The following is a 14215-nucleotide window of genomic DNA, read 5'->3' as shown; positions in this document are numbered from 1 at the left end:
CAAATTTTCAAAAAAATTAAAACAGTGCAAAGAGTGTTTATTTGAGAAAAACAGCTAACTCTGAGTAAGAACATCAAGCTTTGTTTTGTTCAACTTGCCTTAATCCTATCTTCCTCTCCTCAGCTTTGCAACAATAGTAGTCATGAAAAACAGCCACCTGCAGTCACTGGAGAGGCAGAATGGGTTTGGAGCTACCCCAAATCCCATCCACTGAGAACTGTCACTATTTGACGTATCTGGGAGCTCACTGAAAATCCCCATTCTCAGAAGTTGTCTTGATTTGACCTGACTTAGAGCTCATTCTGTGTGAAGAGTCCTTTCCTGATGGCATTTGGCAAAAACAATCAGTGGCAAGCATTTAACATCACGACTACCTGAGGCAGCATTACTAGTTGGGGCTAGCATAAGGCTGACCTAAAATTGTTTTTAAAACTGGGCAATGAGATGTTCATAGTGCCTTTTTAAATCCCTGACATAGATTCTTGGGAATCTAGAAAGTCATGAACCTGTGCAGGACTATGCCATGTCCAGTAAAGACCTGGAAAGGCCATAAGCATAAGCTCTCACTTTTTGCTGACCTTGAGGAAGCTAGCAGGAAGTGAAGGCTAACGGAGAACTATGAAGTCCTGTCAAAGTATGGAACACCTGTTCAACAAACCTGGAAGATTTATTGGTTAAAGACATTTAAGAAAATACCTGTCCAGTTATTAGATGAACATTAAGCTAAGTGACTCCATATAACAAAGAATACAGACTCTACAGAATTAGACCATAAAAGTCACTAAACAAACAAACAGTAACACCAACAAAAGAAGAACAAAGAGCAGCAACAACAAATCCTAGGGAAGATCTGTTTGGCAGAGTTGCCACATTATGTTATTTAACTGTTGCTAAGTAACATTATTTTGTAGAAAACTGTTTTCTACAAAAATTATGAAACACACCAAAAAATCAGCAAATTACGGTCCATACACAGAAAAAGAATAGAAAGCATCTCTAAGCAAGTTCAGACCTTGGACTTACTAGACAAAGACTTTAAATCAGCCATTTAAAATATGTTCAAAAAATAAAGAAAACCATGTCTAAAGAATTAAAGTATGAGAATGATGTATCAACAAATAGAAAATATTATTATATAAATGTAAATTATGTATATACAAAATAGAAATTCTGGGCTTCAAAAAATATAATAACCAAGATAAAAATTTCACTAGAGGGGCTTCACAGTAGATTTGAACTTATAGGAGAAACAGGGAACATGAAGAGTGGTTAACTGAGATTATCCAGTCTGAGGAACATGAATAAAAAATAATGAACGAGATATGACAAAAAATGAACAGAGCCATAGATGCCTATAGGACTCTATCTAGCACACCAGTCTATGCATAATAATAGTTCCAGAATGAGAAAAGGAAGAGAGAGTGTCAAAAGAATATTTAAAAGATAAAAACCTTCTTGAAATATGATGAAAAACTTTAATTTGTATATCCAAGAACCTCACAAAATTTTGAGAAGGATAAACTCAGAGATCCACACCTGGCCACATCATAGTCAAACTGCTTAAAGTCAAACATAAAGAGTAAATCTTGAAAGCAGAAAGTAAAAAGTAATTCATTATATATGATGTGATGAAAGCAAAAGAGCATCAACCAAAAATTCTACATCTAGCACAACTGTCCTTCAAAAAAGCGAGAAATCAAGATGTTCTTGGATAAACAAAACCAGAAAATTTGTCAATAGTACACCTTCCCTATAAGAAACACTAAAAGAAGTCCTCCAGGCTAAAATGAAAGTACATAAGGCAGTTACTAGAATCCACAAACAGAAAAAATAAGTTAACACCAGTAAAAGTAACTGCATAGGTAAATATATCTACAAGTGTTTTTTTGTATAACTTTCTTCTTCTCCTTGCTGACTTATGAAATGATGATAAAGCAGTACTTAGATGGAGATTTATACCTGTTAATGACTATATTAATAAAGAAGAAAGGTTTCAAATCAATAATCTAAATTTCTATCTAAAAAAATCAGAAAAAAAAGAGCAAACTAAACTCAAAGCTATATGAGGGAAGGAAATAAGAAAGATTAGAGTGGAAATAAACAAAATACAAAACAGAAAAATGGTAGAAAAAAATCGACAAAACCCCAAATTTGTTATTTAGAAAGATCGACGAAATTGAAAACCTGTAGTTAAGACTATGGAAAAAAAAAAAGAACAAATTACTAATACCGGTAATAAAACAGTGTACACTACTATCAACCTTACACATATAACATGGATTATAAGAGAATACTATGAACAATTGTACACTAAAAAATTAGATAACCTAGATACAATAATACCAAGTGCTAGTGATGATGCAAAGCTATCAGAACTCTTATTCGTTGCTGGTGGGAATGCAAACACTCTGAAAAATGGTTTGGCAATTTCTTACAAAGTTAAATATATACTTACCATATGACTCAGCAGTCTTACCCTAGATAAATGAAAACTTATGTTCACATAAAAACCTGCATACCTGTGTTTATAGTAGCTCTTGTCATACTTGCCAAACACTGGACATAACCCAAATGTACTTCAATGAGTGAATGGATAAACAAGTTCTGTTACCTTCCTATAATGGAATACTAACCAGCAATAGAGAAGAATAAAATGCTGATACATACAACTTGGGTGAAATTTAAAGGCCTTATGCTGAATAAAAGAAGCCCTTGTCACATTATTGCTGCATTATTGAAAAGACAAAGCTATAGAAATGGACAATATATCAGTGGTTGCCAGGAATTATGGTAGGAAGGAGGGTGAGTTTAGAAAGTTAGTGCCAGGGAGTTTTTTGAAATGATATAACTTTTCTATATCCTGATTATAGTAGTAATTACCTGATCTATACATAAGCATTAAAATTCATAGAACTGTATACCAAAAGGAAAAATATATATTATATTCACTGTATGATAAGTAAAAAATAAAATATAATGAAATAATATAATAGGATCATACTGGAGGGAGGAAGCATAAATCAGTCCATCAGAAAGTGTGGAGAAGGGGGAGAAAGCTTTTGTTACTTAAACTATGTCATAGGAAATTAAAATACAGAACTGTGATGAATGGTGTAATTGAGAAAAGAGAAATGAGATGATTGAGGCCCCATATTGGCTTCGTAGGCTTGAATTTCTCTCATATAAAATGTCATGAGCAATTGCTAAATTGCTACTTTTGTTGTTGTATTATTGATATAACCAAAATCAGATCCAATTGTATTTAAAACGCTGTCTACATATAAAATCTAGATTACATAAATGTGTTTTTTCCTGGGTGTAAGTACTCAGAAGGCAGGAGCTTCTTATTTTATATTTTTTTTACAATCATGTGGGCATAGGTATTTTTCTTGAAGCCATAAAAAATTAAAATATTAAGTATCTTTTTGGGTATAATGGAGAGATCTGGTTTTAGTTATAAAGAACTTAACAAATGCCCCTGTAAACATTTTCACTTAGTAGACTGAAACCACGTTTTGCAATATATACTTTTGGATATCATAGTCAGCAAGGAGAATGCTACATTAATGACAGATGCACTTTTTGGAGAAGTATGAGGTGTGTAATAATTTTTAAAACTGTCTATTTATTATAAATACTGCTTCAAATGTTCATATCAACTTTAATATAAATTTAGAAGTATTATTCTTTAAGAGATTATAGGACTTGAATTGAAATAGAGCACATTACTTAACAAATGGCAAGTGAAGTAGAATGATAAAATCTCACTTTAACATTGACTCTTTTAAGCATATTTGAATCTGCTTTATGACAGACACATCATCCAGAATATTGCATATGTCTACAAAAAGCAGATTGGTTAAGATAATCTTTTTTTGTTGTTTATTTTGTCCCCGTTGCACCCAGAGTTTATTATAGGGCATATATAACATAAGAAATGACTTCTTGGCTTCAAATCTATAATATTGAAATTTTAGATTCTCATTAGAAATTTGCTTTGTAACCCTGAGTGGAGACATTTGATGTGTCACCAGTTTCATTGCTCTGAACTGTTTATATCTCAGCAGGAATAATGACATGAATAGTTTGACTGTTGAGATGTGAAATCAGAGTGAACACTTGTCAAGATTTTTTCAGCAAAATTAAATGTTGCTAATTTAAAATGGGTCAGAGTAATATTTTTCTGTGTTTGTTCATTCCATAATTTAAATTTAGATCATTTGATATACATTTTTACAACTGGCTCATTTCTGGATCATTAAACCCCATCATCAAATAATATTTATTAAGCTGCTGCATGCTCATAGATCCAGAATGACTGCTATACCATTGCAGTTAAGGAAATAGCATACACACTTCTTAAAAAAAAAAAGAGCTCTTCAGCCAAATAAATACTTTTATGTGTCTAATGAACACAGATGTAGCATTTCTTCATCCTCGCATCCATTTGTCTCACTTCTCCCTGGCATTTCTAATTCTAAAAATCTACATAGAATTTTAAAGGTACTTTTGAATCATTAGCAAACACATTAAAAAATATATTGCACATTAAATTTTGATGGTATACTTTAGATAAACTGCTTTCAGATTTACTTCAGTGTGAGGAAGATGTGGAAATTAAAGTTAGCAGTTGTATTATTTTGATAGACTACAGGGGTAAGTTTTTGGAAAGTAATTGATCATTGAAAGGAAAGGGAATAAAATGGAAACAACAAGGCCAAATAGGAGAATATAAAATAGTTGAAGAGATTATATGGTCAAATGTTAACTCCTACTCAGAATGACATATGATTATATTTGAGACTCATTTGACCCAATTCTTAGCTAACAGTTTGGTTAACAAAAAAAGTATATTATTCTAGTCAATGCTTTTGTTGTTGTTATTGTTAAATCTGTTTTCCTTACAGGGTGTGTAATAGCTCTTTTGTTACTCATTAGTGGGGTCACCAGGTGGTATACACAAAAAAAGCACATTTGGTGACACTAACTCAGTTTTGTTCATTTTTGGTTGTTAAATGTGGTAAAGAACATTGAAACTAATGTCTAAATATAGCTATCCTACATCATTTATCTAGCCATATTTATTCTCTCCTCCACAGAGAGCAAACAAAAGTTAAATACTTTTTCTAAAGAATTCAGCAACTGAAAGTTAATTATTTACAGATCAGTCTTTAGTTTCTTACTTAGAGAAACTTTAAGGATACTTCTCAGATTGATTATTGAATACTTAATATATCCATAATAAAATAAATTTCTAATGAACTGTTATTCTTCAATTATGAAGACAGAGTTAACCTTACCTATTTAATGGGATCTTATGTAATTTCATTTATTTCCGCATTTGTCTCCAAATGCTTCTAAAGGTTTACTCTCTTTGCTTTAAACATCTCATTCTCTAGAAGAATTTTTTATCTTTGTTGATATTCACTGCACAGCAAATCAAAGATGTCTGTCAAATCTTCTTCCTGAAAAAGTAAGAGAGAAGGAAAAATTGACCTTAGGGTGACCAGTTTATGGTTTCCATAACTAGGAATTACTTTGCAACTTTGTCTCCCAGTTTTACTCTATTTAAAGGTTCTTTGACATTTCAGATGGCTGTTAAACTTAAATTATAGCTCATTGTCTGAAATTATTCTTTCTAGGTAAACAGGATTATAAAAAAACCAAACCTATTTTACGAGCAACCAAATTAAAAGCAGAAGCAAAGAAAACAGCGATAGGCATAAAGGTACCTGTATTTGATAACTTTAAAATTTGTTATATTGCATGCCATCTCATTTTCTAAAACTGGATTGCATAAATGTTGAATTCTAAATGTTTTATGACATTTCAAAATCTAAGTCAAATGCCAGGATTAAAGGCTTTTAAAGAGAATTTACTTAATGAGAAACATCCTTCCCATTCTAAGATTTTATTAGGTCTTAGAATAAGACCTAATGTCACTTAAGAGAAACAGTTACACTTAAAGTGGCAACTTACGTTTTCTCTAGCTACTGTATTTATTGTTCAAACACTTCAGCGATATATGTGGCCTGGATCAAAAACTTTTCTCACTTGCAATAAGTTTCATGTTATGGTTGTTTAACTTTTAATTATAATTGTATATACTTAGATCGTTAATATATGTAATTTTACACATGTATTATTTTTGTTGTCAGTACTCTCTATGATGAAATTCTAATGATGTTCCCAAACTTGTTCTTTTAGAAAACCAGTGTTTTAACTGCTTAAGAGGGATAAAAGCAACTGAGAATGATGTTAGCAGATGTTAATCCAATGTGCTAGCACAATGAAGTTCAACAAAATTACATTTACATTATTACCCATGTCAACTCTGCCAAATGTTTAGAGTAAAATTAAACTATAAATAGAAAAATTAATTTGACGGCTCTACTGTCAAATGTGCAAAAGTAAAGTGACTAGTACATATATTGTATTTAAATATTAAAATGTTAAAAGGAGATTTTGGGTTTTATCTGGCAGATGAAAAATCAATTTTTCTAAGTTATAGCTTGTAGCAAATGCCAAGGTATTACTACCAAGCTGTAACAGCTGTTGAACTGCCAGATGATATGTTTGGTTGTCTTCCAGAATTTGCTATTATGATCACGAAACACTGCCTTCTTTTTACTCCTGCTTACTGATTTTGATCAAGCATTGCTGTGTGCTGCGGTATGTTTTCACAGCACAATCTCCTCAGTTAGTGCTGTGTGTCAGTTTTTAACGGAAAAAAAAAAAAAAAAAGTGAATTGCCTTTTTGTTTGAAAGAGAGATGATTAATCTTTTGAAGTTTCTTCTAATTTCATGTGAAATTTCATTCATCTTTAAAATTATTTCCATGACACAAACTTTCTAAAACCAGTGGTTAGTTTCTTATTTTGCAGTTAGTTACCTGATGATTGTCTCTTGTAATGAGAGCACTGTCTGTCATTTTCCAGGAAAGCAATATGTCACTTATTTTTATCTTTCACAATACAGGGCTTTGTTTTTGTCTTGTTAGAAGAATATTGGGGTAGCACACTCCACTTGTGGCACAGTATAATGAGCAGCTGCAAATTAGAATTTGAAAAATAATGCAGCCATGCATTTATTGATATATACCACTTTCCTGTATATATCCTCTATTTCATTTGCTCTTATCATTTTTGCTATGGTTTAAACTTGAGGAAATAACCATATTCCTAGTATAAGTCTACCTTATAGTGCAATCTAATGTCCTTTTAAAAACAATATGGAATTTGTTTATCTTTTATGAGAAAAAAATTGTTCTTAGATTTCATTTATGATTTAAAGTATATACAGAAAAGTTTCTGACATCAAAAACAGCTCCTTTTTAATAAACTAGCATGCCATTTTGATTTGCAAACCTGTGAAAAACAAAAACCTTATCTTTAAACACTGTTTACTTTGCTTGAAAATTTATGTAAAGAGCCCATTAAAATAATAGGAAACTTTTTAGAATCAGAACCATGGAGGTGTTTTACATTTCAAATCTGGCATACTAATTAGTTTGCCCTGTCAAACTTTGATTGCCTTGTCATTTTAGCATAGTATTTTAAATAACGAAGTTTCTTTCAGCAATTGCCATTTAATGCTATTTAATTTCCCTAGTGAGTGATTTTATCCATGTTGATAATGTCAGAGAAGCAACTAAGGATTAATGAACATCAAACATGTTTGACTCTTATCTAGTTAATACAGGATGACCATAATGTTATAATATTTTATCACTTTACTACTTATTTTTTTAGAATGAATCATTGCTATGCTCTTAAAATAATTTAAATCTACAGAAAATATGAACAGCTGCAAGGAATAGAAAAATAACAGCAATGATAAAACTGAACACGAAAGAGGCCTAGAATCACATGACTTCTCTTACTGTTACAATGATCTAGCTGAGTCTAAACTGGCACATTTGTAAAATGGATTTTATGCCATTTACCTCACAGTATAGTCAGAAGATTTAAATAATACACTTAACATAAATATTTCTTTGAATTAGCTATTACTGGTTTGCATAAATAAGACTGTCCTTGGATGTTTGTCATTGGCCTAAAGATCCCCTACTTCAACTAAGTCTGTTTTGTGTGACTATACTACATATTACAAAATGTTTTTAGTTTTGCTGTGAAGATAATATTATGGATATTATTGCTGTAAAGTTTTCAAAACATTACATAATTTTAATATACCTTGTACATAAATTATATAAATCTGACTCAATCCTTCATTTATTTAGAAATTGCTATGAGCATTACAATGTTGTAGAACCTGTGGAAAAAATGATGAATAAGACAATTGTCTTGGAGGAATTTCTACAAGAAGTCGTATGATTGAGATATCATGGATTAGAGATATAAAAATTACACAGTAGGGTACTTACCCTCAGGGGCTTCTAGTGCTTTTTTTTATAAATGTATGTTTAGTGATAGAAAATTTCAGGGAACAGTAATGATTCAGAATAAGATATGAATATCACTTCTTCAAAATGTGGAATTATTTCTATTGTGGTGCTATTTTTAGTTCGTGTCTTTTACCAACATAAACAAAATGTCATAATTTATGACCCAGTAATGAGTACCACCTAAAAAAAATATTTGCACAACTAATATTTACTATTTGGTTGCTGTTCAATTTGAAGATGATTTTTCAAGAGTTGCAACATCAGGGAAAAATTTTTTGGAATGCAAATACCTGTGTTTCCTAGTATTTAGAAGGAAAAAGATAATCTATATTTGTTTATTAAGTAGTTTATTTGAAACAAGTGATTATAATAAAAAATAAGGATCAGAAATTTGATTTATCTGTTATATAAATAAAATATTCAAATGGCAACCAGATCCTGCTAACAACCCCTTGGGATGAGCCAGCTGGAAACATTATTTTTGTTCTCTTTGTTATTCCTGATCTCAAACTAAAAATGGCCAAGGGTGGGGAGAGTCATAAATGCCTGTAGGTCTCTAAGTTATGGTTAGTGTGACCAGAATTCTGAAAGCAGTATTTTCAAATTTTACCATAGTTTTAACCCTCCAAGCATGCAGTCCCCACAATACTTATCTCCTTAACAGAATAGGGACATTCTGAAACAAATGATTTGCTGTACCTCCTCGTCCAATACTTCGGAAGCCTCACTCCCCACACCATAGTATGTTCAATAGACTTAATTGAATTAATGGATCTTCTGAAGTTGTATTCTATGAATGTTCTCTGCTTCCTACCCTTAAACCCCTTTTTCATGCCTCTGAATATTCTGAAAATGTACAATGAAGATGATACAGAGCTGTTTGAAAGGATAAGAAGGAGTTGAAAAATAGCAATTAGAGGTGATTATCAATGAGATGAGAATCACAGACTCTAATCAAGAGTAAAAACTTTAGTTTTGTGTTAAGCTTATGGGAATGGTGACTGCTGTTGAACAGTTTTTTGTCCACTGTACAGAACAGATGGAGTTTGCAGTTGTGTGTCACTTGTTTATTACATCCTCTTAAAATTAGTAGCTGTGTAACCAGATGGGTCTGGGAGCACAGCTGTGGATACAAGAAAATAAATGAAACCTGTCTGATGCTGCCATGCCCTTTTGAGATGCCAAAGTATTCCAACTGCAACAGAGAAAAATTCACTTTAATTTGACATTATATTGATAGAGTAGATTGAGAAATCAAATCTTACAAAAATAGTTGACACTAAATCTTTCAACCCCATGTTTTTTATTAATATTTATTTTTATAGTTTGCAAATCTAAAAAAATATAATTATAAAGCTAAAAATCTGTGTAAAATGTCCATTTGTAATTTCAACACCCAGGTAAAAATTACATGTTGATTATAAACCAAATTTATTCTAATGTTTTTAAAGTTTATTAGGTAGCATATGTTGAATTATTAATTTTGCATTCTTTTGAAATGTAAACTACATTTGTGTAAGTGCAAATAAATTGCTTCTCCATAAAATGTCAGGAAGGGGTGTGATATGCAAGTGGGAATTACAAGGGAATATTTAAGCCCTTTAGGATACTGTACTGGCACTATTTATTCTTCTTTCTGTTTAGTCAAATGATATGTTAATATTGAGAAAATTCCTTCATGGTATGTGTGTGTGTGTGTGTGTGTGTGTATATATATATATGTATATATATATATATATATATATATATATATGTTTATAGACTTTGAAAAATAATATGATTTTTGCCATTGTATATGTGGTAATTTTTTGGCTATTATATCAACATAATTGATTAATGTAATCCATATCAAATCACCAAATGAAGTATCCAGGACCATCCTTCATAGTTGTGTGAATTATATCATACCATGCTTCATGAGCCAAGAGTACTTGGTTTTGTTCTGCTACATTGTAAACTATAGAATTTAGAATTTAAAGATGAGTTTAAAAAAATAATATTTAATAAGGATGTTTACAGAGACATAATCTAGAAACTGGTTATAATAGTTTCTTCCTATAAGAAAAGGAATGATAATTTAAAAAGGAATCTGTGTCCAAATGCTATAGCTAATAATAAATGTATTGAAGCAAGAAATAATGTTATTTCTTTCTCAAATGTTATTTCTTTCTCAAATAGAGAAAGATAAACTGTGTAGGCACAAACTACATTGCTTACATCCAACAGTTTGATACCCAAACTATGAAAATATATTAAAATTATAAATGTTAATTTTACTATTAGAAAAACACAAATTTAAATAAAAATAATAATATACATCTATTATTATACCCACTGATGTACCTGCCATTATATTAGGTATTGTCAAGCACAAAAGTTTCTTTGCTTAATGAAAGGAAGTGTTAAACAAAAAGAATGTGATTATTAATTCTAGACTGTGGTTTTTTATCTCGTTAAGCTGATAACGTTAACCAACCTCATTTCATGAATTTCAAATCTACTTTTTTTTTCCTTCCTCAGGAAGTTGGCCTTCTACTTGCAGCTATATTGGCCCTCCTACTGGCTTTCTATGCTTTCTTTTATCTCAGACTGTCCACAGATGTTGACCCTGATCTGGAACCAGATGAAGATTAGTTGAGCAGCAATCAATGCATGAAAAGGATATAATTTTATAAAAGCACCTCTAGGGACCAATACTTTCTGAAGTACTGAGACAGCAAGATCTTGATTTTTTTCTGCTGGTATTTTCAGTTTGCAGAAATATCTTTTAAAATGTTGCATAGGATATCAAGAAAAGAACCTTACCTAGTAATGTAGTATGTGTGCTACCAGATACTTTTATAAATCTTTCTACTTTGACAGGCAACCTATTCATGGTGCATTTAGATAAAGTGAAAAACAGATCCTAAATTCTTCAGATGTCTTAGGCAATTTATGTGTATAACTCCATCACTTACAGATTACTAAATCTATTTTTGTTCCATATACATTCTAAGTAAAAGTATGTATCCTCATTTACAGAAACATTCTCTAGTCACATTCAGAGCCTAAGAAGGAATGAAAAGTCATGGGAAATTTTTCATTTTACAGAGAAGCCCTGCTTTCTTTCCAGACGTAGTTTATATCATTAGAGAGACAATCTGCACATACATCTACAGTAATCTTTTTCCTTCTTTGCCAACTGTTCAGTGCACATGTGCTCCATCAGAAATGGCACCTGGATGACAGAAGCTCAAAGAGTCACATATGTCTCTAAAATAGAGTTGCTTTCCTCTTGGGCTGTCTGAACTGGTGTAAATAGAAAGTTCAGTTGATCTTGATTTTAATTAACTTATTACTCTATTAATATAAACTTGGAATTCTATTTTAATTATGTTGTCCTGGCTGCTTGCAGTATCAGTTTGCCCTTCTTGTTAAGGAGATATGTAGCAATCTGTTGTCTAATTGTGCAGTCTTTTTCACACAAGGGTAATAGCAGAAGTCCTACCTACTCAGAGTCATTTTCTTGGGTTGTCTCTTATATCTGAACAATACAAACTTGTTTTACAAAATTGTATTTTGTCTCTTGGGAATTAAATCAATTAAGTCATTTTCTTGGGTTGTCTCTTATATCTGAACAATACAAACTTGCTTTACAAAATTGTATTTTGTCTCTTGGGAATTAAATCAATTAGAACCCTTTCATGAAAAGTAATAGAAGAAAATATATGTCTTATATTACTCACATATGGAGTTTTTTGTTTATATGATTTTTCAAGGTATTTTACATTTGTTGGAGTATAACGACTAATGTATTCAGTATTTTTTACTAGTAATGGAATTTTTAAATAATTTTATAACACATGAATACATAAAGATTAGAAAATGGAAAAATATGTGTCCACAGCAGAGTTGTTAGTTACTACCTTACATAAATATGTATAGAAAATGAATAGCTTGCAACATGTGTATAAGGTGTTTCATAGTAAATACATTGTATTTATAAAGAGTAAATAAAATGTTAAGATTGTTTCCATACTCTCCAAGAGAAGAAAGTATTGATAAATATCCTAGATAGTCTTTGAGACTTTTGCAGATAGTTGAATGTGGTTGTGTAGCATTATGTTCTGTAGAATTTTTTCAAGTAGCATAACTTATTTCATCAGTGTGAAAACAGCCAAAAGTTCCAGTATCCTCACAGATCATTTATGCCAAACATCTGAGGGCAAAATTTAACCAGTGTTATTTCCTGGATTCTTCCCCTTGAAATCACAAACTTAAGAGACAGACCAAGAGTTCCTATACACTCACTACAGTGGACAAATCCAAGTGGCATTTTTAGGAAAGGTTGCAGCATTTAATGCCATGTGGTATGTCTGTTTGTGAAGTGGGTGGCAAGAGAATATCCAAGCTGGCATTTTGGATATGATGGGTCTTTTACTTTCCTGAGTGACATGCCACATGTCAAGAAATACTGCTTTCCCCCACTCCTATCACATTTATGTGAACAATCTTCATTTAGTTATTTCCCCTCCCATCTGGTGTTAAATACAGTCATATAAAATAAAGATTATTTCTAATTTCAGTGGTAATTTAAATGCAAGGATAAGTAATAATTGTCTATTAGATACCTATCCAAGTGAGATATAACAGAATTTACAGTATTTAAAATAGATGATTATACTCTTGGAAATGTTTGAAAATTCATTACCCTGAAAAAAAAGAAAAAACAACTTTACTATCCTGTTCTACTCTTGAGGTATTCTTTGGAGGAAAAATGTTGTTTCTGATAGTAATGAATATTAGCCTAAACACAGCATAACTAAGTTAACTGATTAACTTATGGTAAGTCCCAAAGGCTAAACTCTGATTTTAATAAATACCAGGTAAAGTGAGACATTGTATGCTTACAAAATAATGTTTTCGTGAAATGCACATTTTTCAAGCTCACATTAACTGGGAAGCAGCCAATCCTCTGTAGAGAAATCCCAAGTTGAAGTCTGGTTTGAATCTTTGAAGACAGAGAGGTGATATCCGGCCTGCAGTTTCAGGGGACTACACTTTTAAATAGTGAGTGGTATTTGGCATAAATCTGAGACTGGCACCATACAAATTTTAGGCATGGGTTTTTCCCCTCCAATAATTCACTGCTCAGAGTAATTCAGAAGACAAAAACAAAAAAAATTTAATGACTTTTCAGAATGTTAGAATCTATCTGTTAACATACTCTTTCTGCAGAAGAAATTTCAACTAATGCAGCTGGACTTAACGTACAGCTTATAGAATACTGTGAATGAAGTTTGAGTGGTTGCTGGTTCTTATATTGCATGAAAAATACAGAATATGTAAATTCATTTGAGAGGCGATGTTGTAAAAATATAACCTCATCTAGAATTTCTTTTAAAACAAATGTGCTAAAAGCCTATTTTAGTACCAGAATGAGGTTTGCTGTTGTTTTAAGGTGACAAAATACTTGAAGATTTTCCAATCTTTTCCAATTTTTTGTAAATGTAGGTGAAACACTCCCACTCCAACCAAGGATTACAAAATCCTGAGAATATGTTCTTATTCATTTTTGTAATTCCAGTAGTGTAGTGGTCTGCACATTTTTAATAAATGCATGTTAGAATTTAAGTTAATCTCTTTCAGTCCTCTCAGAGCCTGGCACAGTTCTTGCATGTAACAGATGATCAAAAATTATTTGCATTTAATAAATAAAACTTAAAAATCACAATATTGATCAACTCAGCATTTAGCATTTATGGTCTTTGGTTGTATTGGGACACATACACATTTAATCCTGGTTCTCTTTAAGATCAAGACAACTAG

At 31.5% G+C, this 14215-nt stretch overlaps 1 protein-coding gene across 7 annotated transcripts in view; it reads left to right on the top strand.

The window, feature by feature from the left end:
- Positions 1-12133, top strand: part of TRIQK (triple QxxK/R motif containing) — a 98431-nt gene extending 86298 nt beyond the window's left edge. For all 7 annotated transcript variants that reach the window (XM_082434211.1, XM_082434210.1, XM_082434213.1 and 4 more), the window contains 2 exons: positions 5643-5728; positions 10928-12133. In XM_082434211.1, coding sequence (XP_082290337.1) covers positions 5643-5728; positions 10928-11041 — 200 coding nt within the window. In that variant the 3' untranslated portion in view covers positions 11042-12133. The remainder of the gene's footprint in view (positions 1-5642; positions 5729-10927) is intronic.
- Positions 12134-14215: the final 2082 nt, after the last annotated feature.

This window comes from Balaenoptera physalus, assembly GCF_965194825.1.
Source record: "Balaenoptera physalus genome assembly, chromosome: 17".
Classification (NCBI taxonomy): domain Eukaryota; kingdom Metazoa; phylum Chordata; class Mammalia; order Artiodactyla; family Balaenopteridae; genus Balaenoptera; species Balaenoptera physalus.
Note: the sequence above shows the minus strand (reverse complement) of the source record. Positions and strands in the feature narration are given on the sequence as shown.